Source organism: Schistocerca americana, chromosome 7, assembly GCF_021461395.2.
Source record: "Schistocerca americana isolate TAMUIC-IGC-003095 chromosome 7, iqSchAmer2.1, whole genome shotgun sequence".
NCBI classification, from domain to species: domain Eukaryota; kingdom Metazoa; phylum Arthropoda; class Insecta; order Orthoptera; family Acrididae; genus Schistocerca; species Schistocerca americana.
Window position 1 is genome coordinate 441,006,278 of NC_060125.1, and position 23,843 is coordinate 441,030,120.

Below are 23,843 nucleotides of genomic sequence, written 5' to 3' on the forward strand. Positions count from 1 at the left end.
AAACCATCGTACAATATGCGTTAGATGAGTATGTGCCAAGCAAGATCGTAAGAGATGGAAAAGAGCCACCGTGGTACAACAACCGAGTTAGAAAACTGCTGCGGAAGCAAAGGTAACTTCACAGCAAACATAAACATAGCCAAAGCCTTGCACACAAACAAAAATTACGCGAAGCGAAATGTAGTGTGAGGAGGGCTATGCAAGAGGCGTTCAATGAATTCGAAAGTAAAGTTCTGTGTACTGACTTGGCAGAAAATCCTAAGAAATTTTGGTCTTATGTCAAAGCGGTAGGTGGATCAAAACAAAATGTCCAGACACTCTGTGACCAAAATGCCACTGAAACAGAGGATGACAGACTAATGGCCGAAATACTAAATGTCTTTTTCCAAAGCATTTTCACGGAGGAAGACTGCACTGTAGTTCCTTCTCTAGATTGTCGCACAGATGACAAAATGGTAGATATCGAAATAGACGACAGAGGGATAGAGAAACAATTAAAATCGCTCAAAAGAGGAAAGGCCGCTGGACCTGATGGGATACCAGTTCGATTTTACACAGAGTACGCGAAGGAACTTGCCCGCCTTCTTGCAGCGGTGTACCGTAGGTCTCTAGAAGAGCGTAGCGTTCCAAAGGATTGGAAACGGGCACAGGTCATCCCCGTTTTCAAGAAGGGACGTCGAGCAGATGTGCAGAACTATAGACCTATATCTCTAACGTCGATCAGTTGTAGAATTTTGGAACGCGTATTATGTTCGAGTATAATGACTTTTCTGGAGACTAGAAATCTACTCTGTAGGAATCAGCATGGGTTTCGAAAAAGACGATCGTGTGAAAACCAGCTCGCGCTATTTGTCCACGAGACTCAGAGGGCCATGGACACGGGTTCCCAGGTAGATGCCGTGTTTCTTGACTTCTGCAAGGCGTTCGATACAGTTCCCCACAGTCGTTTAATGAGCAAAGTAAGAGCATATGGACTGTCAGACCAATTGTGTGATTGGATTGAAGAGTTCTTAGATAACATAAGGCAACATGTCATTCTCAATGGAGAGAAGCCTTCCGAAGTAAGAGTGATTTCAGGTGTGCCGCAGGGGAGTGTCGTAGGACCGTTGCTATTCACAATATACATAAATTACCTTGTGGATGACATCGGAAGTTCACTGAGGCTTTTTGCGGATGATGCTGTGGTATATCGAGAGGTTGTAACAATGGAAAATTGTACTGAAATGCAGGAGGATCTGCAGCGAATTGACGCATGGTGCAGGGAATGGCAATTGAATCTCAATGTAGACAAGTGTAATGTGCTGCGAATACATAGAAAGATAGATGCCTTATCATTTAGCTACAAAATAGCAGGTCAGCAACTGGAAGCAGTTAATTTCATAAATTATCTGGGAGTACGCATTAGGAGTGATTTAAAATGGAATGATCATATAAAGTTAATCGTTGGTAAAGCACATGCCAAACTGAGATTCATTGGAAGAATCCTAAAGAAATGCAATCCGAAAACAAAGGAAGTAGGTTACAGTACGCTTATTCACTCACTGCTTGAATACTGCTCAGCACTGTGGGATCCGTACCAGATAGGGTTGATAGAAGAGAGAGAGAAGATCCAACGGAGAGCAGCGCGCTTCGTTACAGGATCATTTAGTAATCGCGAAAGCGTTACGGAGATGATAGATAAACTCCAGTGGAAGACTCTGCAGGAGAGACGCTCAATAGCTCGGTACGGGCTTTTGTTGAAGTTTCGAGAACGTACCTTCACCGAAGAGTCAAGCAGTATATTGCTCCCTCCTACGTATATCTCGCGAAGAGACCGTGAGGATAAAATCAGAGAGATTAGAGCCCACACAGAAGCATACCGATAATCCTTCTTTCCACGAGCAATACGAGACTGGAATAGAAGGGAGAACCGATAGAGGTACTCAAGGTACCCTCCGCCACACATCGTCAGGTGGCTTGCGGAGTATGGATGTAGATGTAGATTTAGATGGTCTACATTAACAACATAGGAGACAATCTTAGTAGTCCTCTTAGATTATTTACAGATGATGCTGTCATTTAACGTCTCGTAAAGTCTTCAGATGGCCAAAATTAATTGCTAAATGATTTATATAAGACATCTGTGTTGTGCGAAAAGTGGTAATTGACCCTGAATAAAGAAAAGTGTGAAGTTATTCACAAGAGTACTAAAAGAAATCCGCTAAATTTCGATTACGCGATAAGTCACACAAATCTGAAGGCTGCAAATTCAACTAAATACTTAGGGATTACAATTACAAATAATCTAAGTTGGAACGATCACATAGATAATGTCGTGGGTAGAGCAGACCAAAGACTGCCATTCATTGACAGAACACTTAGAAGGTGCACCAGAACTACTAAAGAGACTGCTTACACTTGTCCGCCTAAAACTTTTGGTTAAATAATTACGCTCATTTAATTACAGGAGCCGTGTTTGAATTAAGAACCTACTTTCCTCTTCCGTTAATGCCAATATCAATTTGTTATGTTGCATTTTAGAAATTTTTCAGTCTGCAGCGAAAGAGAGTTGCCGACGAATTGTTTGGCTGCCACAATCGAACGCTACTAGTGTTCAACCAGCATTTACTTTATCAAACTTTTATTTCAGCGTCCCATCTCATTTACTGATCTTTTCTATCAGTATTCGGGAAAAGTAATTACGCAAACTGCGTAATTGTGAGATCGGCAACTGGACTCTAAACAAAGCCGTCGGTCAACATTCTCGTCGATCTGATGTGAATCTGATGCTGGTTGGCGGAATATAATTTCATTATCAACAAGTAAAAATTTTATATGGACCATTCTATCATTTCAGGATCATTACTTCCAGGAAAAGTGATAAATACAGTACTACATTATTTTCTTAAAATACCAGTAATATTATAATGGTTGGTGGCTTCGTAAGCTGGAGTGGAATGTGCTAAATCCAGAGGCAGGCTCAGGGCTGCCAATGATCGCCGCATCAGCCCAGAGTACAGGCCGGTGACCCGGAACGCGGCTGGTTGCCCACCCATTGGTTCGCGCCTTTGGCTCACACGCCATCCTGAAAGTACTCTGCTAGTCTCAGTTCGCTGCCCGTATTGTCCCTTCAGATGGACTGTAATGTCGGATGCTGCGAAGGCAAGTTGAACGTTGATCCTGGGCCATAGGCTCAGTCGCCCAGCTCAAAAACGATGATGAAGTTTCAGAAGAGTTGGTGCCCTGAACCGGATTGGTGTTGATAGTGTCTGGGATTACCCTCAGTGGCAGCTGATGCTGGTCCATAGTCATCCATGGCTGAAGGATTAATGATCTTCACAACAGGCAGCAAGAGTGTAAACGATACGGAACAATTTCTCACAACAAGCGTTACAGTATAATAATAGTCAATCGAGTGCGGACGACATGTATGCCATTGATCCAAGTTACTGACTGCCTTTGTGCTAATAGATGGAATATTTGTGGTGTCAAGGAACGGCTCTGCTGTACATCGTTTGTAATGACTGAATTGATCTTACTCATTACGAGTCATCAGCACTCTTCAGTTTTACTGCATTGATTTAATCTATTTGTTTCAGTATCATAACTGTTTTGTCAAACCCTCGATAGTTGTTACTGCGTCCTACCTAGTGCTTCGTACATAATGTCACGAGACTAATGGAGGCAAGCGGGTCTGTATTTGTCTTAGACTTTTCCACCGAGCTCGCTCGCACTCACACACGGAATAGTGATGTCGCACTTTCGGTGGCCAGTTAACTGTGTCGAAATGTTTATGCCTAATGGCTAGCTCATATTGATACTTCTCTGTGCTTGAGCAATGCCAGGCTTCCCAATTTTCTTACTATCTTGACGTGCAAAAATTATTTCAATACTTTGATTTATTTCGAGATATAACATAATCTACCAAAAATGTCAATACAAAAACATTTCACTTAAATATAAATCTTACTAGGCTCGAAAATCAATTCCAATAAGACTAAATTAATGTATAGATAATGAATCGAGAAGATTAACGACGATTGGATAGACAATGTAGGAAGTAGAAACGTCCCCTTAGAAAAATTATAAATGACTGTGCTTAAACTGACACACAATATTTTTAGCGCAACGCAATCTGACTTTCAAAAATCCCTACATAAGAATGGCCCTGACTAACAATAACCTATAACTTTCATGAATCGCTTACCTCACAAAAATCTTCATTACTCGAACTACTGCAATACAGCGAGCGCCAATACTGCCAGCTAAATAAAAGATTCTAACTACTGAAGGCACTAACTACTGATAGGCATAGTTAGCAAATGAAAGACTTTGATAGAGAACAAACAATGTATTTACCTCAATAGTGTTCAAAAGTCATTATATATATATATATATATATATATATATATATATATATATATATCAGTTCATGACACCCAGTCTTACAAATTTACTCTCTCTGATGGACACACGTCCAGATAATAAGCTCTCAAAACTCCGTCATGTCTCTCCTCACATCCACCACTGCTGGCGGCTCACCTCCAACTGCGCCACGTTACGCGCTGTTAACATCCAACTGCCCAACACTACAATAGCGACTATTACAACAATGCCACCCAGCCACAGACTGCACACAGCACAGCCAGTGATTTTCATACAGTGCGCTACGTGGCGTTACCAATATAAAAACCTAAACAGCCTACTTACAAAGTAAATATAAAAGTAGATGTGGAGTGGAGTGCTTTGGGGGTAAACGAAATAGTGTTTTCGAAACTGAGCTTCGAAGTGAACTGCTTGTTATATATTCAATAGTAAACTGTAATAATAAAAAACTCGCTTCTTGAGTATTATTTGAATATAATTGCGAACATCAAGTTACAGAACACATATCTCAGAAGTGCACAGTACACTGAGGGACATATGTGACACAAATGTAGTTTTTTCTTTTATCGCTCTTCATTAAAGGCTGCGCGAAACATGCACAGCGCGAAGTATGGTGACTGGTGGGAACAGTATTATGCTATGGTGGACGTTCACCTGCGCTTTGATATGACCTCACGGAGCATCGCGCAACACACGTGCGCTGCACCTCCGCTTCCTCGGCATTGCGTCACTGACGGCGTCTGGCACGTGCAGGGATGCACGTGCAGGTGGACCGCAATGATGTTCATGTAGTTCCACATCCATCCCGGTGACTCCGATTACTACAATCTGAGTCACCACGACGGCTGTGGAGCTACATAAACATTGTTGCAGTCCACCTGCATCCCTTCGTGCTTGACGTCTTCCCCGGAGGTGATGGCACCTTACAGCAGGCTAATAGTCAATGTCACAAGGCTAGGATCGCGGTACAGTGGATTAAGGAGGATGATAGTGAACTGACGTTGGTGTGTCGGCCACCAAGTTAGTTTGATCAGATCACAGTGGTATACATCTGGCACGCAACTGGGCACCAACTCCACGCCCACAAAGAACTGGCCCATAATCTCCCTCTGCATAGACATGGCTCGTCGGTGTATGTTACGGGCTTCAACAGCTACTTTGGTGTCAATCTTTTGGCTTTGAGTTTTCAACAATTGATGCAACTCTTCTTTTTCTCGACCAGTTTCGGTTGAAAAATTATGGAATTTGTTGTGGGACATACTGCAATATTCCCTTTTCAGCCCCTATAGTTTCTTGAAGTGGGAGAACTATACGTAGCCTTCAAAATGGCGTCTGAAACGTAGGTACTTTCCAAGCGAGACAGGGTTTCTTTTGGTGGAAAACTAGAGCATCACGGATACGAATAGGTGCTTGGAGAATACTGGGCTGGAATCCAAGTGCCGCCTCAGTTACATGATTCCCAGACATTTAGATAATCATCGCTTTCACATGAGTAACACTGAAGCAGACGGTTACAATACACATATTCCGTCCTGGGGTGGAGAAAGTGGGTAACAGGGTGGCGACTGGAAAGAAATTTGGCGACCCATTGTAGATTACTCGGCAATGAACAAAAGCACGGTGAGTCGTGGGGCGAGGCATCTGTCATCATCAGAACAAGGTCGTGCATACGTGGCTGCAAACAGCTGCGACTCTTGCAATTTTGCAACGTGAGGGTACTGTCACTGGAGGTGATCGACGGATCACAATCTAACACTTCGCTGTTCAACTAGACGTCTCGATTGGTAGTGCTGTTACACCTGTCCCATAATTGGGGTACTGAAGGGTGTGTGCTCACTGGATTCCTCGCCACCTACACACCTTCCGACTTCCATCTGTTTCGTCTCTTTTTGCCCAATTAAGGATTCACCCCGCGGGAAGCAGTACGTGGTTAATGGGAAAGTTATTGATGCGGCAAGTGGTACCATGCGGGTATACAGGCCCTCCCAGTAAGGTGGCATAAGGCCTCCGCATTGAACGGAGAGTCTGTTGAAAAACAGGGTTTTGTAGCCGAAGGAGTGGAGAATAATATAGTGTATTGGACTCCTGAATAAAACCAACTTCGTTTCAGAAGAAAAATGTGTTGCATTACTTATTGAATGCCCCTCGTAGATTTACACGCTTGTTCAGTAACTGAAAAATTATGCTGTAGACAGCACCCTGAAAACGTGTGGGCAGAGTGCGGCACTTGGTGACACACGCCACACGGAGGACACCCCCTGCTCTCGTGTACGGGACGCAAACAGGCTCAGCACGCGGCCACGTGCTGAGCCCGGCGGTCTCACGGAGCATCGCGCACCACACGTGAGCTGCGCCTCCGCTTCCCCGGCATTGCGTCACTGGCGGCGTCCGGCACGTGCAACCAGCGTTCGGCGTGCTGGACCACACATGTGCTTCGACACTCCACATCAGTGCCCCCCGATACAATTACCCCTGGCGGTAAAATGAAATTTCCTGAGACTAAAAACAAAATCTAATACAAAAATACATACTTTTTATCGCCAGACGCGTTTCCCTTTGAGGTAAAGCATCATCAGTGGTTTGTAATTAAGTTATTAACATTTTGATGCAGACGGCATTTCCCGATGTAGGCGAGAAATCAAGTGGAAATCACCGTAAGAACAAATCAACATATCGTTAACGAACTGTTTTTCGATTTTAACGCAAATCAAAATTTAAACAACTTAATTAAAGACCACTGATGATGCTTTACCTCAAAAAAGTGAAACGCGTCTGGTGAAAAAAACCACGCATTTTTGTAGTTGCAATGACAACAAAAATACCCTCAAGAAGTGTAAAGTTACTATAGACAACATGTCCACACAAATGAAGAAAAAAAATCTACGTCTGCACCTACATCTACACTCCAAAAGCCGCCTTATGGTACGTGACAGAGGGTACTTTGCGTACTGTCAATTTCCCCCATTTCCTGCTCCAGTCACGAATGGCCCACAAGAAGAATGATAGCTCGTAGGCCACCGCGTGAGTTCCAACTGTTCTAATTTTACTTTCACGGTTTTTCCGCGAGACATACGGAGGAAGCAATATATTGGCGACTCTTCGAGGAACGTAGTCTCCTTGAATTTTAATAGTATTCCACACCGTGATGTACAACACCTCCCTTGTAGCGTGTGCCACTGTAGTCGGAAGTCGGACGAGCATCTCCGTGAGGTTTCCGCGTTTACTATTTTCTATGAACCTGTGACGCTGGTTCCTCCGTTTTATCTATCAGTCCCATCTGGTATGGATCCCAGAACTACGAGAAATGTTCACGTATTGGTCGAAAGAAGGTTTCGTACGCTAGCCACATCGTAGGGTGGATAACACTTCCTGAAAAGGCTTCCAGTGGATCTTCGTCTGCCATCTGTATTACTTACAAGTAGCTTTATGCGTCGTTCAACTTTTAAATCTCTCCTAACGCATATTCCCATGTATTTAATGGTTGCCACTGCTTTCAGCGATGATTCTGCAATGCTGTAGTCGTACAATAATGGGTCTTTCGGCCTATCTATCCGCAATACGTTACGTTTTTTTATGTGTAGGGCAAACTGCCAATTCCTGCACCATGCGTAGACCATCTGCAGGTCTCCCTGCAAATCGCTACTATTTTTTAACTTTATGACTTCTCTTTACACCATACATGAAAAGACTCATATACGAATGACGTTATCCGCTTGTTCAGGTATGTTATGAATTCCTCATGATTAAATAACTTTATCACCGAGCACAGTAACACAAATACACCAAGCAGCTCATACTGTATCCTAAGAAGTCGTCGCAAGAAGCTAAACACACAGCCGGCAAAATTGTGTCCAAACCAAAGTCAAAAAGCATAGCAATATATTTTTTGTGATGTAAAAAGAAGTGAACTACTCTCACGTGTAGCTATCTAATAAAGTATAAATAATATGCACCAGAAAATAATTTGTACTCATCTGGGCTCGCTACATGGTGTGTGTCATACAATGATATTATTATACTATAATAGGATGCCAAACATACTGTTGTGTTTGATTGTGTTGTTTATTACGATAGACGTGTTGCGGCGTGAGTTCCATCTTCAGTTTATTTTTTAGAAGTACATAATTTGGTAAAATATTTCAAATCTTGAAATATACAGCTTAACCTATTACAAAATTATGGTTTGCTACGTACATCAGGTGGTCTTAATATCCATATGACATAGATATCTCAGTTGCTGTTACACTACTGTATAAGTTTTCTCCTTTGATGTTGTTGGAGCTATAGTAGATGTCAAAGTTATTTATATAATTGTCGAATTATGAAACTTTATTTCATAATGACATTTCGTGACAGCTTTATTGACAATTCAGTCAGCGATGCTACATGGTTATAGACTGTTTGCTTCTTTGGTGTTTTCTAGGTCATACCTCCTCCCATTCGGATCTCCGGGCGGAGACTACTCATTAGGACGTTATCAAGAGAAAGAAAACTGGCGTTCTATGGGTCTCAGTGTGGAATGTCAGGTCCCTTAATCGGGCAGGTAGGTTAGAAAATTTAAAAGGGGATATGGATAGGTTAAAGCTAGATATAGTGGGAATTAGTGAAGTTCGGTGGCAGGAGGAGCAAGACTTGAATACAGGGTTATAAATACAAAATAAAATAGGGGTAATGCAGGAGAAGGTTTAATAATCAATTTAAAAAAAGGAATGCGGGTAAGCTACTACAAACAGCACAGTGAACGCATTATTGTTGCCAAGAGAGATATGAAGCCCACGCCTACCACAGTAGTACACGTTTATATGCCAACTAGCTCCGCAGATGACGAAGAGATTGGTTAAATGTATGATGAGATAAAATAAATTATTCAGATAGTGAAGGGAGACGAAAATTTAATAGTCATGGGTGACTGGAATTCGATAGTAGAGAAAGGAAGGGAAGGAAACGTAGTAGGTGAATATGGAATGGGGGTAAGAAATGAAAGAGGAAGCCGCCTGGTAGAATTTTGCACAGAGCATAACATAATCATAGCGAACACTTGGTTCAAGGATCATGAAAGCAGGTTATATACATGGAAGAAGCCTGGAGATACTGGAAGGTGTCACGTAGATTATATAATGGTAAGACAGAGATTTAGGAACAAGGTTTAAAATTGTAGAACATTTCCATGGGCAGATGTAGACTCTGACCACAATCTATTGGTTACAAACTGTAGATTAAAACTGAATAAACTGCAAAAAGGTGGGAATTTAAGGAGATGGGGCCTGGATAAACTGACAGAACCAGAGGTTGTACAGACTTTCAGCTAGAGCACTAGGGAACAACTGACAAGAATGGGGGAAAGAAATACAATAAAAGAATAATGGGTAGCTTGAGAGATGAAATAGTGAAGGCAGCAGAGGAACACGTAGGTAAAAAGACGGGGGCTAGTGGAAATCCTTGTGTAACAGAAGAGATATTGAATTTATCTGATAAAAGGAGAAAATACAAAAATGCAGTAAATGAAGCAGGCAAAAAGGAATACAAACGTATCAAAAATGGAGACAGGAAGCACAAAATGGCTAAGCAGGGATGACTAGAGGACAAATGTAAGGATGTAGAGGTGTATATCACTAGGGGTAAGATAGATACTGCCTACAGGAAAATTAAAGAGACCTTTGGAGAAAAGAAAACCACTTGCATGAATATCGAGATCTCAGATGGAAACCCAGTTCTCAGCAAAGAAGGGAAAGCAGAAAGGTGGAAGGAGTATATAGAGGGTCTGTACAAGGGTGATGTTCTTGAGGACAATATTATGGAAACGGACGAGGATGTAGATGAAGATGAAATGGGAGATATGATACTGCGTGAAAGAGTTTGACAGAGAACTGAAAGACCTGAGTCGAAACAAGGCCCCAGGAGTAGACAACATTCCATTAGAATTACTGATAGTCTTGGGAGAGGTAGCCCTGACAAAACTCTACCATCTGGCGAGCAAGACGTATGAGATAGGCGAAATGCCCTCAGACTTCAAGAAGAATATAATACTTCCAACCCCAAAGGAAGCAGCTGTTGACAGATGTGAAAATTACCGAACTATCAGTTTAATAAGCCACGGCTGAAAAATACTAACACAAATTCTTTACAGACGGATGGAAAAACTGGGAAAAGCCGACCTCCGGAAGATCAGTTTGGATTCCGTAGAAATGTTGGAACACGTGAGGCAATACTGACCCTAAGACTTGTCATAGAAAATACATTACGGAAAGGCAAACCTACGTTTCTAGCATTTGTAGACTGCGAGAAAGCTTTTGACAATGTTAACTGGAATACTCTCTTTCAAGTTCTGAAGTTGGCAGTGGTAAAATACAAGGAGTGAAAGGCTATTTACAATTCGTACAGAAACCAGATGGCAATTATAATAGTCGAGGGGCCTGAAAGGGAAGCAGTGGTTGGGAAGGGAGTGAGACAGGGTTGTAGCCTATCCCCGATGTTATTCAATCTGTATATCGAGCAAGCAGTAAAGGAAACAAAAGAAAAATTCGGAGTAGGAATTAAAATCCATAGAGAAGATATAAAAACTTTGAGGTTCGCCGATTACATCGTAATTCTGTCAGAGACAGCAAAGGACTTGGAAGAGCAGTTGAACGGAATGGACAGTGTCTTGAAAGGAGGATATAATATGAACATTAACAAAAGCAAAACGAGAGTAATGGAATGTAGTCGAATTAAGTCGGGTGATGCTGAGGGAATTAGATTAGGAAATGAGACACTTAAAGTGGTAAAGGAGTTTTGCTATTTGGGGAGCAAAATAACTGATGATGGTCGAAGTAGAGAGGATATAAAATGTCGTCTGGCAATGGCAAGGAAAGCGTTTCTAAAGAAGAGAAATTTGTTAACATCGGGTATAGATTTAAGTGTCAGGAAGTCGTTTCTGAAAGTATTTGAATGGAGTGTAGGCATTTATGGAAGTGACACGTGGACGACAAATAGTTTAGACAAGCAGAGAATAGAAGCTTTCGAAATGTGGTGCTACAGAAGAATGCTGAAGATTAGATGGGTAGATCACATAGCTAATGAGCAGGTATTGAATAGAATTGGGGAGAAGAGGAATTTGTGGCACAACTTGACTAGGAGAAGGGATCGCTTGTTAGGATGTAATCTGAGGCATCAAGGGATCACCAATTTAGTATTCTAGGGCCGAGTGGAGGCTAAAAATCGTAGGGGGAGACCAAGAGATGAATACACTAAGCAGATTCAGAAGGATGTAGGTTGCAGTAGGTACTGGGAGATGAAGAAGCCTGCACAGGTTAGAGTAGCATGGGAGCTGCATCAAACCAGTCTCCGGACTGAAGACCACAACAACAACAAAAACAACAACAACCTTCGTTCTAATCAGCGGTATTATATTGCTTGTATGATACGATTTTACTTGGTTCTACGATCATGTAACTTAATCCTACTGTTTTTGTGGAATTGGTTATGCCTGATAATGTTGTGGTGCGAGAGGCGTATAAAAATTTTCCGATGTTTTATTCGAAAATGGGTGCTTTCCAGTGGTTACTATTAATTTCGTGGTAATATTCTGTGATGTATTGGTAGATTTTGTTTCTCTACTCATATCTTGTTTGGAAGGATAATTTCAATAACATTTTTATGTAATATTTGTGTTTCAAATTGATCTGTTTATTAACATCATCGTGAGGATAATTTTGTGTGTGATAAATACTATATACGTTAACCTTGATGGGATTTCAGTATTGGATACCGAGAACACATCAGAGATAACGACAGTAACGCATCAACTTTCTTCCACCACTTGAAAACAGAACTACACACAGCGGATGATATAGAGCGGGCCGTCAAGGTTATACACATTACACAAAAGGGACCACTAATGTGCATTCTCGAAGAAATAGAAAGATGTTCACACACACAAAATTATCCTCAAGAAATTCTGAATGAACTGGTCGATTTGAAACAAATTTTAAATAGAAAATTTTATTGAAATTATCCTTCGAGACAAGAGTTGAGTAGAAAAACAAAATCTACAAACAGAGATCATGTTACCACAAAATTAAAAATGACCACTGGAAAGCATGCATTTACGAATACAGCATCCGGAAACTGTGACACACCTCGAACACCACAACATTATCTGGTGCAACCATTTCCATAAAAAACAATAGGATAAAATTACATACGATCGTAGAACCACGTGAACTCGAACTATACAAGCGATATAATAAAGGTGATAAGAACAGATACATGTTCCAGAGACCAGTAAACGAGGAAACAGCCTGTAACCAATTGACTTCGCTTATTCAACATTCAATACAGCTGTTGCGTAACATCATTATGAAATAAACATTCGTATTTCGATAACTACCTAAATAAATGCTCGAACAAAAAATTTAACATCTACTGTAGCTCCAGCAACTTCAAAGGAGTGAACTTATGGAATAGCGAGTCTGCATCGATGTCATATGGGTATCAAGACCAACTGATATACGTAGTAAACCATAATTCTATAATAGATTAATTCTTGAAATATTATACTAAACTATGGAATTTTCACAGATAACTGAAGACGTCAATCACACCAGAATAAACCCGTAGTAATAACCAATATAATCAAACACAACAGCATCTTTGATCTCGTAACATAATATAATAATGTCCACCAAAAAACAGTTTGGATATGCAGTCTGACTCGCAATGTTAAATGGAAATACACACACACACACACACACACACACACACACACACACACACACATGCTTACATAACCTAGTGCAGCTGGAAATGGGCTTCAGTAGCTATCATTTGAACACTAAGTACTAAGTAAAGATTCATCAACAAAGTGATTAAGAATAAGTGTTTGCCTTCTGCTCATATTGTTCAGCGGTACTAATGACAATGTTTCATCAGTTTTGTAATCATTATCGTACGTGTAAAAAGATTAAGGCCCATCAAAATCCCCCGTGTTATTTACGAATGTCATTTCGACCTGACATCGTAGTAATGCGTGAAATGATTTCGCTACATATTCTGTAAACAGCGATCCTCGAAGCAGAACTCGTCGACCTACCTTGTCTGCTTCTGTAGCCCGATAGCATGCAAACTTATTACTTTTTGTGAGGTGCAGTTCAATATCTGACCTGTGATACATCAAAATATTCATGGTTCTTCAATCGAATCCATGAGCTACAACGAGATGGTGACCATGCGACGTGGCCCTGTACAAGGTACATGTGGCAAAGAAATTATTTCGTTTAAGTTGGAATAAATCATAAGAAAATTCATTAACGAACGTGTATTGTTACAAAACGAAAGAATCTGCTTTACCAGCCCACATGGGTTCTCAAAGCAACTGTGTTTCACAATGAATGATCGAGAATTAGGTTCTTAGTTTACGGCTCTAAACAAGGCAATAACTCTTCCTTAATTTATGAGTGGATGATAACTTTGAGTCTACAGCATGACAGATTGAAAAGATAACATTCGTCGCTATAATGACCTCTCATTCAATCAAGTTGAGCAACCTACGAGTTTTCACTTTAGCATGCGGAAGAATACTGGCGCTTCCATAACCACGAAGTAATCGTCAGCAAGAAGTGACAAAATAACCAAATCAGTTCACCTAAACTCCAACACGACAAGTAACTGAAATGATCTCACTCTAACCTTTGATCAGCGTACAATCTCCACACCAACACAGATGCCACCCAGAGCAAATCCCCCAAGCCAGAACATAGCACCTCTCCATCAGACCACAGTACAGAACTCGAACTGGGACTAAAATGAAGACTGCTGTTTCAAACAAAGATCGCCTCATGGCTTTTAACAAGTGAAAGCTTCCCATTGCCTCGGAGAAAAAAACTGACTTCTCAAAGAGATGAAATTCCCTCAGTGACTACGAAAAGATGTTGCTCGAAGAGCTTAAGAGATGTGTGAGAAAAATAATGACGTTTTATGTGCCAATCTTTTTTTACTTTTTTGAAACAATATTGCCCCATTCAAAGTAGTTTCCTTCGGCAGTTATACACTGGCGGAGTCGTCGTTCCCAGTCTTGGTAGCAGTGCTGAAGGGCTTCACTGGCAGAGCCTTTAACATATGTCGCATTCTTTTGAATATCCTCAAGAGTCCCTAAATGACGTTTTTTTAAGACAGTTTTCGGTTTAGGGAAAAGAGAAAGCTCAAAAGAACTCAGGTGAGTATGGGAGCTGCTGAACAACAGGAATGACTTCCGTGATGGAATTGGCTGTGTGACTTGGGGCGTTGTCGTGATGAAGCATCCACTTGTCTGCAGTGTCCAGTCTCACTGCATTCACCCTTTTCCTGAGTCTTTCAAGGACATATTTGTAAAACGCTTGGGTGACAGTTTGACCCGAAGAAACAAATTCCTTATGCACTATACACTCACAGTCAAGAAAACAAATCAGCATTGATCTCTGATTTGATTCTAACTTTTTTCGGTCGACGAGTTGTCTCCTTGTGTCACTCCTCACTTTGCCGCTTTGTCTCACGACCGAGCTCAGAAATCCAGGATTCATCACCTGTGATCACCCGACTGATCCATTTCTGGTCATTGGCAATCATCTCAAAAAGATCAATGCACAAGTATCTTCGATTGTTCTTCTGCTCAGTTGTGAAGCTTTTCGTACGTGCAGAACTTCAGTCAAATGTTGAGGTGTTATGGATGAGACCAAAAAATATAATTTCTTTTCCAAAATTTTACGCTACCTTCGAAGAAAATATTGTGCTGTAGTATGCACCCCATGGGATAAGTTCAGAAAATTATCCAAGAATTGTAAGAAAGAAATTTTTACTAAATTAATTTTAGTTCTAAAATTCTACATGCAGTAATCTACATAAATATCAACCGAACATTAAAATTTACTTAAAAATTCCGTTTATCAAGATCTATATAGTTTTAAAACATAAAAAAGCATTTGATCCATGTACAAACACCACACACATAAATGTCAATCTGGCAACGTACGTTGTTGGACCTCTTTTCATAGAGCATGCACGGCACCGCCGCATTCCTCTGCACACATCCCTTCACAGAAAAGGTCAGCAGTGTTGTCACCAACAGATATGCTACCACCAAATGCAGTTTCAAGCAACGACTCTTTGGCATCTACTTCGGACTGAAATGCGCCACCACTATAACCTTTGGTGAATTTCGTGCGACATCTTGGAAAGTTTTTTATGTTATATTCCTTGTTCTTCGCTTACTGCAACTGACATCCTTTCAAATACACTCTTCCTCCTAGATTTTTTGATGTCTTCAGATCAACAGCAAATAAGTAATAATGCAGCATAGCGCTGTCTCTTTTCTAAGAACACGAAATAGAATGTGAACGTTGTTTAACTTCCAAAATGACAAAATATTAGTCTTTGGGTGCCCATAACAGAGACTGAAAGTAAAATTGAGTCGAAATTCGCAGTTTCATCTTGGGGCTGTAATCTGTTTTAGCCCTTTTCCAAATAAATTCGTAGACTGTGTACACTTGTCTATTTTGACAAGTCACCATCGCATAAACGTTACAGCTGAACATCAACGATGCATATTTTGGTGACTCAATACATTCTACATAAATGTTTGGAAAGCGACGTCAAAATAAATTTCGTGCCCCAATTTGTGTTTAACTGTGTACGTTTAGTGGAACGTCTCTGTTGGATTTACGTATAAGATTACACGAATGTAAGCAAAGAATCAAGACCATAAAAACCAAAAACAACTGTCATATGAATTCTGAATGATGACAAAAAAAATGGTTCAAATGGCTCTGAGCACTATGGGACTCAACTGCTGAGGTTATTAGTCCCCTAGAACTTAGAACTAGTTAAACCTAACTAACCTAAGGACATCACAAACATCCATGCCCGAGGCAGGATTCGAACCTGCGACCGTAGTGGTCTTGCGGTTCCAGACTGCAGCGCCTTTAACCGCACGGCCACTTCGGCCGGCAATGATGACATGAGAGCTAAATTTTTGTTGCTCTCGTAAACCAAATAAATTGCGATAGATACGTATTCAGAAGATTTCTTTATTAACTAATTGAGAATCCAGTGGTTCAAATTACAGTGACTCAATGATGACAAAAATATTAAAATATGGTTGAGATCTAGATATGTAAGACTACAAGCCCTTATAAATACGCAAACACTGAATAAGTTTTCCAAATATGGTCGCTTCTTGCAATTCACTTAGTTTTATATAATAGTCCGAATATTTCATAAAGTGTACTAAACTAACGACCGTGACTTGGAAATTATCATATTCGATATAACTCTGTTAGTTTCTAGATGCCGTGAGACAAGAACTAAATTTTACAGATGACAAAGAGAACTTATTGCATTACCGGGGATTGATCATTAGTCACTCAGTATTTTTTATAGGTTGATCACTTGCATACTTTCAGATGAACTTGATTTCATGATTATCTTCAGTCGTTCTGTATTATTAAAATTATTATGGATGTGACACATTTTTGAAGTTGATCATCTGAAATTATATCGCCATAAATTAAATCTGACAAAATAATCATTGAGCTATGAAATAAAGAAGTAAGCCCTGTATTCCTGATTCTAGGAGAGCGGGTAAGGTTCCCCTCTTCCTCCATCTCCCACCACCCTCCTTGCAGACCCCTTTATGTCTGTCTTCTACCATCAGAAAAAAGCGTCACATCATGCTTCGTAGTTTTAGTACATATAGAAATGATTCTGTCTAAACCTACTGTATTATTCTTATCTTGAGAAGATGTTGTACACTTTATCCTAAAAAGAGAAGGATGGTCACTGCCTGCATAACATTTCGAGAGTCCCCCCTCCCACCAGTTTAAGAAAATTATATAAAACACAATATCTGCTTATAAATTACTATTAATGGTTTGTTTGAGTTTTATCTTCCACTGTTTGCCATACTACCAACTACTTTTTCATAGACCGTCATTTTTCGGAGTCTCCTGAAATCTGTGCATAAATCTTTTATCCAAGAAAGAACTCTTAGCAAACTGCAGACTTAACAGTGCCGAGTAGAACGGGAAATATTGTGATATTACCTATCACTGTTTTCTTATATGTCCAGCTGTTCACGGAAAACTGTGCCGGTTTCTTCTTGATACAGCGGCAGTTTCCCGCTGTACTGCACTCAAGTTGTGTGTGAATTTTTACACGACTGTGGCAAGATAGTGTTCTCAATCTTTTCCCTGTAGCTTCCACGTATAGCCCTAATCAAATTACATAAAGGGACCAACCTAACACCCCAGCGTTACGATTCCCAAACCTATTCCCAGCACAACCTGAGAATGCAAGCAGAATACGCGTCTGTCATTCATCACCTATATCCATGAGGTTGGCCCTTCCCTTGGACAATGGAATCATAACAGTAATTTACAGTTTGGCAGTGCCCGTGTACAGTTTGGACTGCTGATTCTACATTCAGTTTTATACTCTAGCTACAGATTTAGTGTAGTGGACCTTGAAGAACACAGCCATGCTAAACTGTAGGTCTGTACACACATACTGAAGAAGAAAGGGGGAAAAATGATGAAAATATGTCCTCTATAGAAACTGAAGGCTTCTCAGACTCTGCAAGACAGGGCCACCTGCAGTCATAGACTACGAATTACGCACTTCAGATGGTACGGCTGCACAGTTTCTCTCCCCACAAAACTGAAGTTAAATTAATATAACTAGTTACTTGAATGGAAACGTTTGGGAAAGAGAAGTCACTTCCCCAATCGTCCAGGTATAAAGTTAATTACTCCACCTGGAATAAAATCTCTGTGGCTAAGCAGAATTCCGGCGATCGTCGACTCTGAAAATTCTTAAAATAATTAGAGGCTCAGCCGTACGCCGTGGAGAAGCCGTCTTGGGTGCTATGATGTACTCACTCTGTAGCATGGAAATCAGTGTCCAAGTTGTGTATCAGTTTCGATAAAGTCCAGAATTTAATCTCTTAAAATAGAGCATAAACAATCGTGGTACAGGCTCTACTGATTTCCCAAGGTACTAAGTTCCCTACGAGCTACGACACACAGAATAATGTTCCGAGCCACAAACAAGGGAGAAGATAAAATAACCAAAGAATTGAACGTACCTTTTCCATTCATGAAATTATAATTTTCCAGTATACAGCATCCTCTTGTGTGGGATGAAATGCTATCACAATTAATAAAATTTCATTCCGTGTTCAAAATGGCAGCTTACAACACCGCTGCTAATTACAGTTCCACTGCGATCCAACTCTCTGCATCGGAAGTAAGCCCATCGTACACGTAATGTTTCACATTCTATCCACAGAGTTTTTATGCTTCTGTCTCTCGCAGTCGTAAGAAGTTCTTGAGCTATACAAATTATTTCCACGGTTGTGCATTGATTGCTTATCTCTGATATTGTTTATCCTAACGAAATGGCGTGAAGTTTAATAACCGTTCTTTAAAGTGCATTCGTAATTCCTCTACGTAGTAACAGAAGATATATTGAATTTAATTGACGAAAGGACAATGTATAAAAATGCAGCAAACGAGGCAGACAAAAAGAAATACAAACGTCTCAAAAATGAGATCGATAGGAAGTGCAAAATGGTTAAGTAGGGATGTAAGGATGTAGAGGCATGTATCACTAGGGCTAAGATAGATCCTGCCAACAGGAAAATTAAACAGACTTTTGGAGAAAAGAGAACCGCTTGTATGTATAACAAGAGCTCAGATGGAAACGCAGTTCTAAGCAAAGAAGGGAAATCTGGAAGGAGTATATAGAGGGTCTATACAAGGGGGATGTACTTGAGGACAACGTTATGGAAATGGAAGAGGATGTAGATGAAGATTAAATGGGAGATATGATACTGTGGGAAGCGTTTGACAGAGCACTGAAAGGCCCCGGGAGTATACAACATTCCATTAGAACTACTGATAGCGTTGTGAGAGCCAGCCCTGACAAAACTCTAGCATCTGGTGTGCAAGATGTATGAGACAGGCGAAGTACCCGCAGACTTCAAGAAGAATGTAATAATTCCAATCCCAAAGAAAGCAGGTGTCGACAGATGTGAAAATTACAGAACTATCAGTTTAATAAGTCACGGCTACAAAATACTAATACAAATTCTTTGCAGACGAATGGAAAAACTAGTAGAAGCTGACCTCGGGGAAGATCAGTTTGGATTCCGTAGAAATTTTGGAGCATGTGAGGCAATACTGACCGTACGACTTATCTTAGAAGACAGATTAAGGAAAGGTAAACCTACGTTTCTAGCATTTGTAGACTTGGAAAAAGCTTTTGACAATGTTGACTGGAATACTCTCTTTCAAATTCTGAAGGTGGCAGGGAGCGAAAGGCCATTTACAATTTGTACAGAAAACAGATGGCAGTTATAAGAGTCGAGGGGCATAAAAGGGAAGCAATGGTTGGGAAGGGAGTGAGACAGCGTTGTAGCCTATTCCCAATGTTATTCAATCTGTATATTGAGCAAACAGAAAAGGAAACAAAAGAAAAATTCGGAGAAGGAATTAAAATCCATGGAAAAGAAACAAAAACTTTGAGGTTCGCCGATGACATTGTAATTCTGTCAGAGACAGCAAAGGACCTGGAAGAGCAGTTGAACGGAATGGACAGTGTCTTGAAATGAGGATATAATATGAAACAACCCCTTAGAAAAATTTATAAATGACAGTGCTGGAAAACCTCTACGTTATTTGGTTTTCAAACAGCTGAGGAAAACTGAACGCACTCAGATATTTCTCTCTTTACTTATTCCGACCAACATTAAACTGACACACAGTATTTTTAGCGCAACGCAATCTGACTTTCAAAAATCCCTGCAAAAGAATGGCCCCGACGAACAATAACCTATCCTTTTCATGAAGCAATTACCTCACAAAAATCTTCGTTACTCGAATTACTGCAATACAGCGTGCGCCAATATTGCCAGCTAAACAAAAGATTCTAACTACTGAAGGCACTATCTACTGATAGGCATCGTCAGCAAATGAAAGATTTTGATAGAGAACAAACAATGTATTTACCTTAATAATGTTCAAAAGTCATATATATATATATATATATATATATATATATATATATATATATCAGTTCATAATATCCAGTATATCAAATTTACTCTTTCTGGCGGACACACGTCTAGATCGTCCGCTCTTAAAATTCTGCCATCTCTCTCCCCACTTCCACCACTGCTGGCGTCTCACCTCCAATTGTGCAACGCTACGCGCTGTTCACATCCAACTGCCCAACACAACAATAGCGAATATTCCAACAATGCCAACCAGCCACAGACTGCACACAGCACAGCCAGTGATTTTCATACAGAGCGCTACGTGATGTTATCAACATAAAAACCTAAACAGCCTACTTACAATAACAAAAGCAAAACGAGGATAATGGAATGTAGTAGAATTAAATCGGGTGATGCTGAGGAATTAGATTTTGAAATGAGTCACTTGAAGTGGTAAATGAGTTTTGCTATTTGGTTAGCAAAATAACTGATGATGGTCGAAGTAGAGAGGATATAAAATGTAGACTAGCAATGGCAAGAAAAGCGTTTCTGAAGAAGAGAAATTTGTTAACATCGAGTATAGATTAAAGTGTCAGGAAGTCTTTTCTGAAAGTATTTGTATGGAGTGTAGCCATGTGTGGGAGTGAAACGTGGACGATAAATAGTTTAGACAAGAAGAGAATAGAAGCTTTCGAAATGCGGTGCTACAGAAAAATTCTGAAGATTAGATGGGTAGATCACATAACTAATGAGGAGGTACTGAATAGAATTGGGGAGAAGAGAAATTTGTGGCACAACTTGACTAGAAGAAGGGATCGGTTGGTAGGACATGTTCTGAGGCATCAAGAGATCACCAGTTTAGTACTGGAGGGCAGCGTGGAAGGTAAAAATTGGAGAGGGAGACCAAGAGATGAATATACTAGCAGATTCAGAAAAATGTAGTTTGCAGTAGGTACTGGGAGATGAAGAAACTTGCGCAGGATAGAGTAGCATGGAGAGCTGCATCAAACCAGTCTCTGGACTGAAGACCACGACAACAACCGATGAGTGTTGATGCCACGTTTTTGTTGACTGTTTTTCTTGAAACTTTCTCAGCCGATCACTTTTTTTTTAGTTTCAGACTTATGATTTTCAGTGTTAAGTTACGTAATATTATTGAAACAGGAACTAATTTTGTTAATGTTTTCCACCTATAATTCATGACTCGTATATCCCAGATTAAATTGCATGAGACTACAGTCTTAGAACGTTGTATCAATAAATGCGGCAATAAATTCGGACTAATAATGAAGCCAAATGTACTTTGCATGTGCTATTGAAATATGCCTATTGTTTAAGTATCGCTGTAATCTTCTTTAAATGTACTAAGCGGTACGCTATCAATAGTTGAAGATAATATGAGTTGTGTGCACATCCTTGGGGCAGGACAAGTATCCAAACTCACAGAACGAGTTACATAAAAAACTGGCAATTTCTGAATCTTGCCTCGTCTTTTCTAAGGATGTCTATAGTTCATTGTGTTTGTGATTTGAAACATAACATGTTTTCAGTTTTAACAGTTCGTCGCGTTTTCGAATGAAAAATTTAACATTTTTTTCTTTAGGCTCCATATGACCAGATTACAATTTTACTCTTCCTTAAAAGGTTTTGGCCTTAACATTGTCTTCGACATTTTGTTGCAGGATGGGGAGATGGCTTTAAAAAAAGCGATCTGAAGCCTGGTGTTGCAGAAATTGATTTTTCTGCATCTTTCTCAACAAGAGCTATACTGATGAAATAGCCTCAAAAGAAGTTAGGTCAGTTCGTACTGTTTCACCGTGCTACTTGTATTAATCTCAATGCACTATTCGCATTATTAGTAAGTTATGTTATATCAAATTTTAGTTTCTTTAAGTATTTTTGGGCTAGTTTTGACATTTTTGTAGTAAACAAATATTTGAAATAATTATCATTTTTGTTGCAAATGGGCCATTCACTGAACTGTCCCTTAAAGTATATGACGGGCATTCAATAAGTAATGCAATACATTTTTTATCGGCCCGTTTCTGTTTAAATAATGCGGGATTTGCTGTGGGATATTATGGAATATTCTCGTTTCAGCTCCTATAATTTCGTGGAAATCAGATATGTCGCGGCGAGATATGTGGGCTTCAAAATGGCGTCTGTAACGAGGTACGTTCCGGGCAGAGAGCTGTCACGGAATATCTTTTGGCGGAACATCAGAATACTCAGAATACTGAGTAAGCGACCTTTAGGTGTTATATGCAAAATTTGGATTGCTTTTTCTACGTTGTCTGTGGCATGTTGTTATATTTGTAGGTGTTGAAAGAAGGTTGATGGGTTGCGTTCAGTGTTTCTAGTGTGTTCTCTGTATCTGTATCTGTAAATAAAGCAATCCAAATTTTGTATGTATCACCTAAAGGTCGCTTACTCAGTATTCTGGAAGAGGTCGAAATCTACTCACAAGCACACAGATATCTACAACAAATACTCAACGAGCAATTAGATCTAAAACATAAACACTAAACAGAAAACTTTATTCAAATCATCGATCATGAAAACGGATAAACAACCGAAGACTAAGCTGAGCCAAACGATTCACACATTCACAGATAAAAATAAACAACATGGTAACTAAGGGAAATCGATAAGTAACTGCTCTGATGTAAACTTATATCATCGTTGGTTAAACTTCAAACAAAAACTTGTCATACACAACAAGTAAAATTCAGGCTATAACTTCCAACAAATATAGCCTATGAAAGCTACGTCATAAAATAACTTTAAAAGACGTAAGAAAAACGCTAAGTCACTAACCAGCGATGTTATTGGTAAGTTAAGAATTCCATAAATGTATGATTGTCAATCTCATATATGTCAAGTAGGCTACCGTCTGCCCTAGAAAATGGTATATAATAAAACCATTACTTTCAGATCGTCTGATGATGGAAATAGTGCAGAAACAGGCCTGTCATCATTAAATAAACATCTCAAAGAAAGAATAGCTTTTTGGACTTAATTCATAATGTCTTTACACAAAAGTTTACTCTGCATTCAAGTGTCAAGTATATTCAGAAGTAATCACCTGCATTTTATGAATGATCAAGTTTACAAATTACATAGATGAAGTATCCTGAACGTGGAACACTACGACCATGTAGTTTATCCTCTGTATTTAAGAACACAATGAATTCAACACAAATGGTCTTCCTTGATCGTCAAAAGAAACAAGTAACTAGCTTTTTACCTCTTTCCTAACAGGGAAACAAGTTCACAACTGAACGGAAGTATTTGGAACAACAAAATTAAGGTTTTCACAGTCACAGTTTGTTCTTTACTATTTGACTATCAAATGTTTAAGTCCTCGCTCTCCTTGAACGGAGCGCATTGGAGCACATTAATAAATAAGCTACTGTTTGTACGAGTTCACAGTTTCTATAGTCTTGCCAAGTGAGAGACAAAATACCAATAGATC

The 23,843-nt window shown here is 39.9% G+C and overlaps 1 protein-coding gene across 1 annotated transcript in view; it reads right to left on the reverse strand.

Annotated features, from left to right (window-relative positions):
- Positions 1 to 6,685: 6,685 nt before the first annotated feature.
- LOC124622990 (spore wall protein 2-like) overlaps positions 6,686 to 23,843 on the reverse strand; it is a 132,134-nt gene continuing 114,976 nt past the window's right edge. Inside the window, exon 3 of the mRNA XM_047148779.1 lies at positions 6,686 to 6,837. Coding sequence (XP_047004735.1) covers positions 6,686 to 6,837 — 152 coding nt within the window. The remainder of the gene's footprint in view (positions 6,838 to 23,843) is intronic.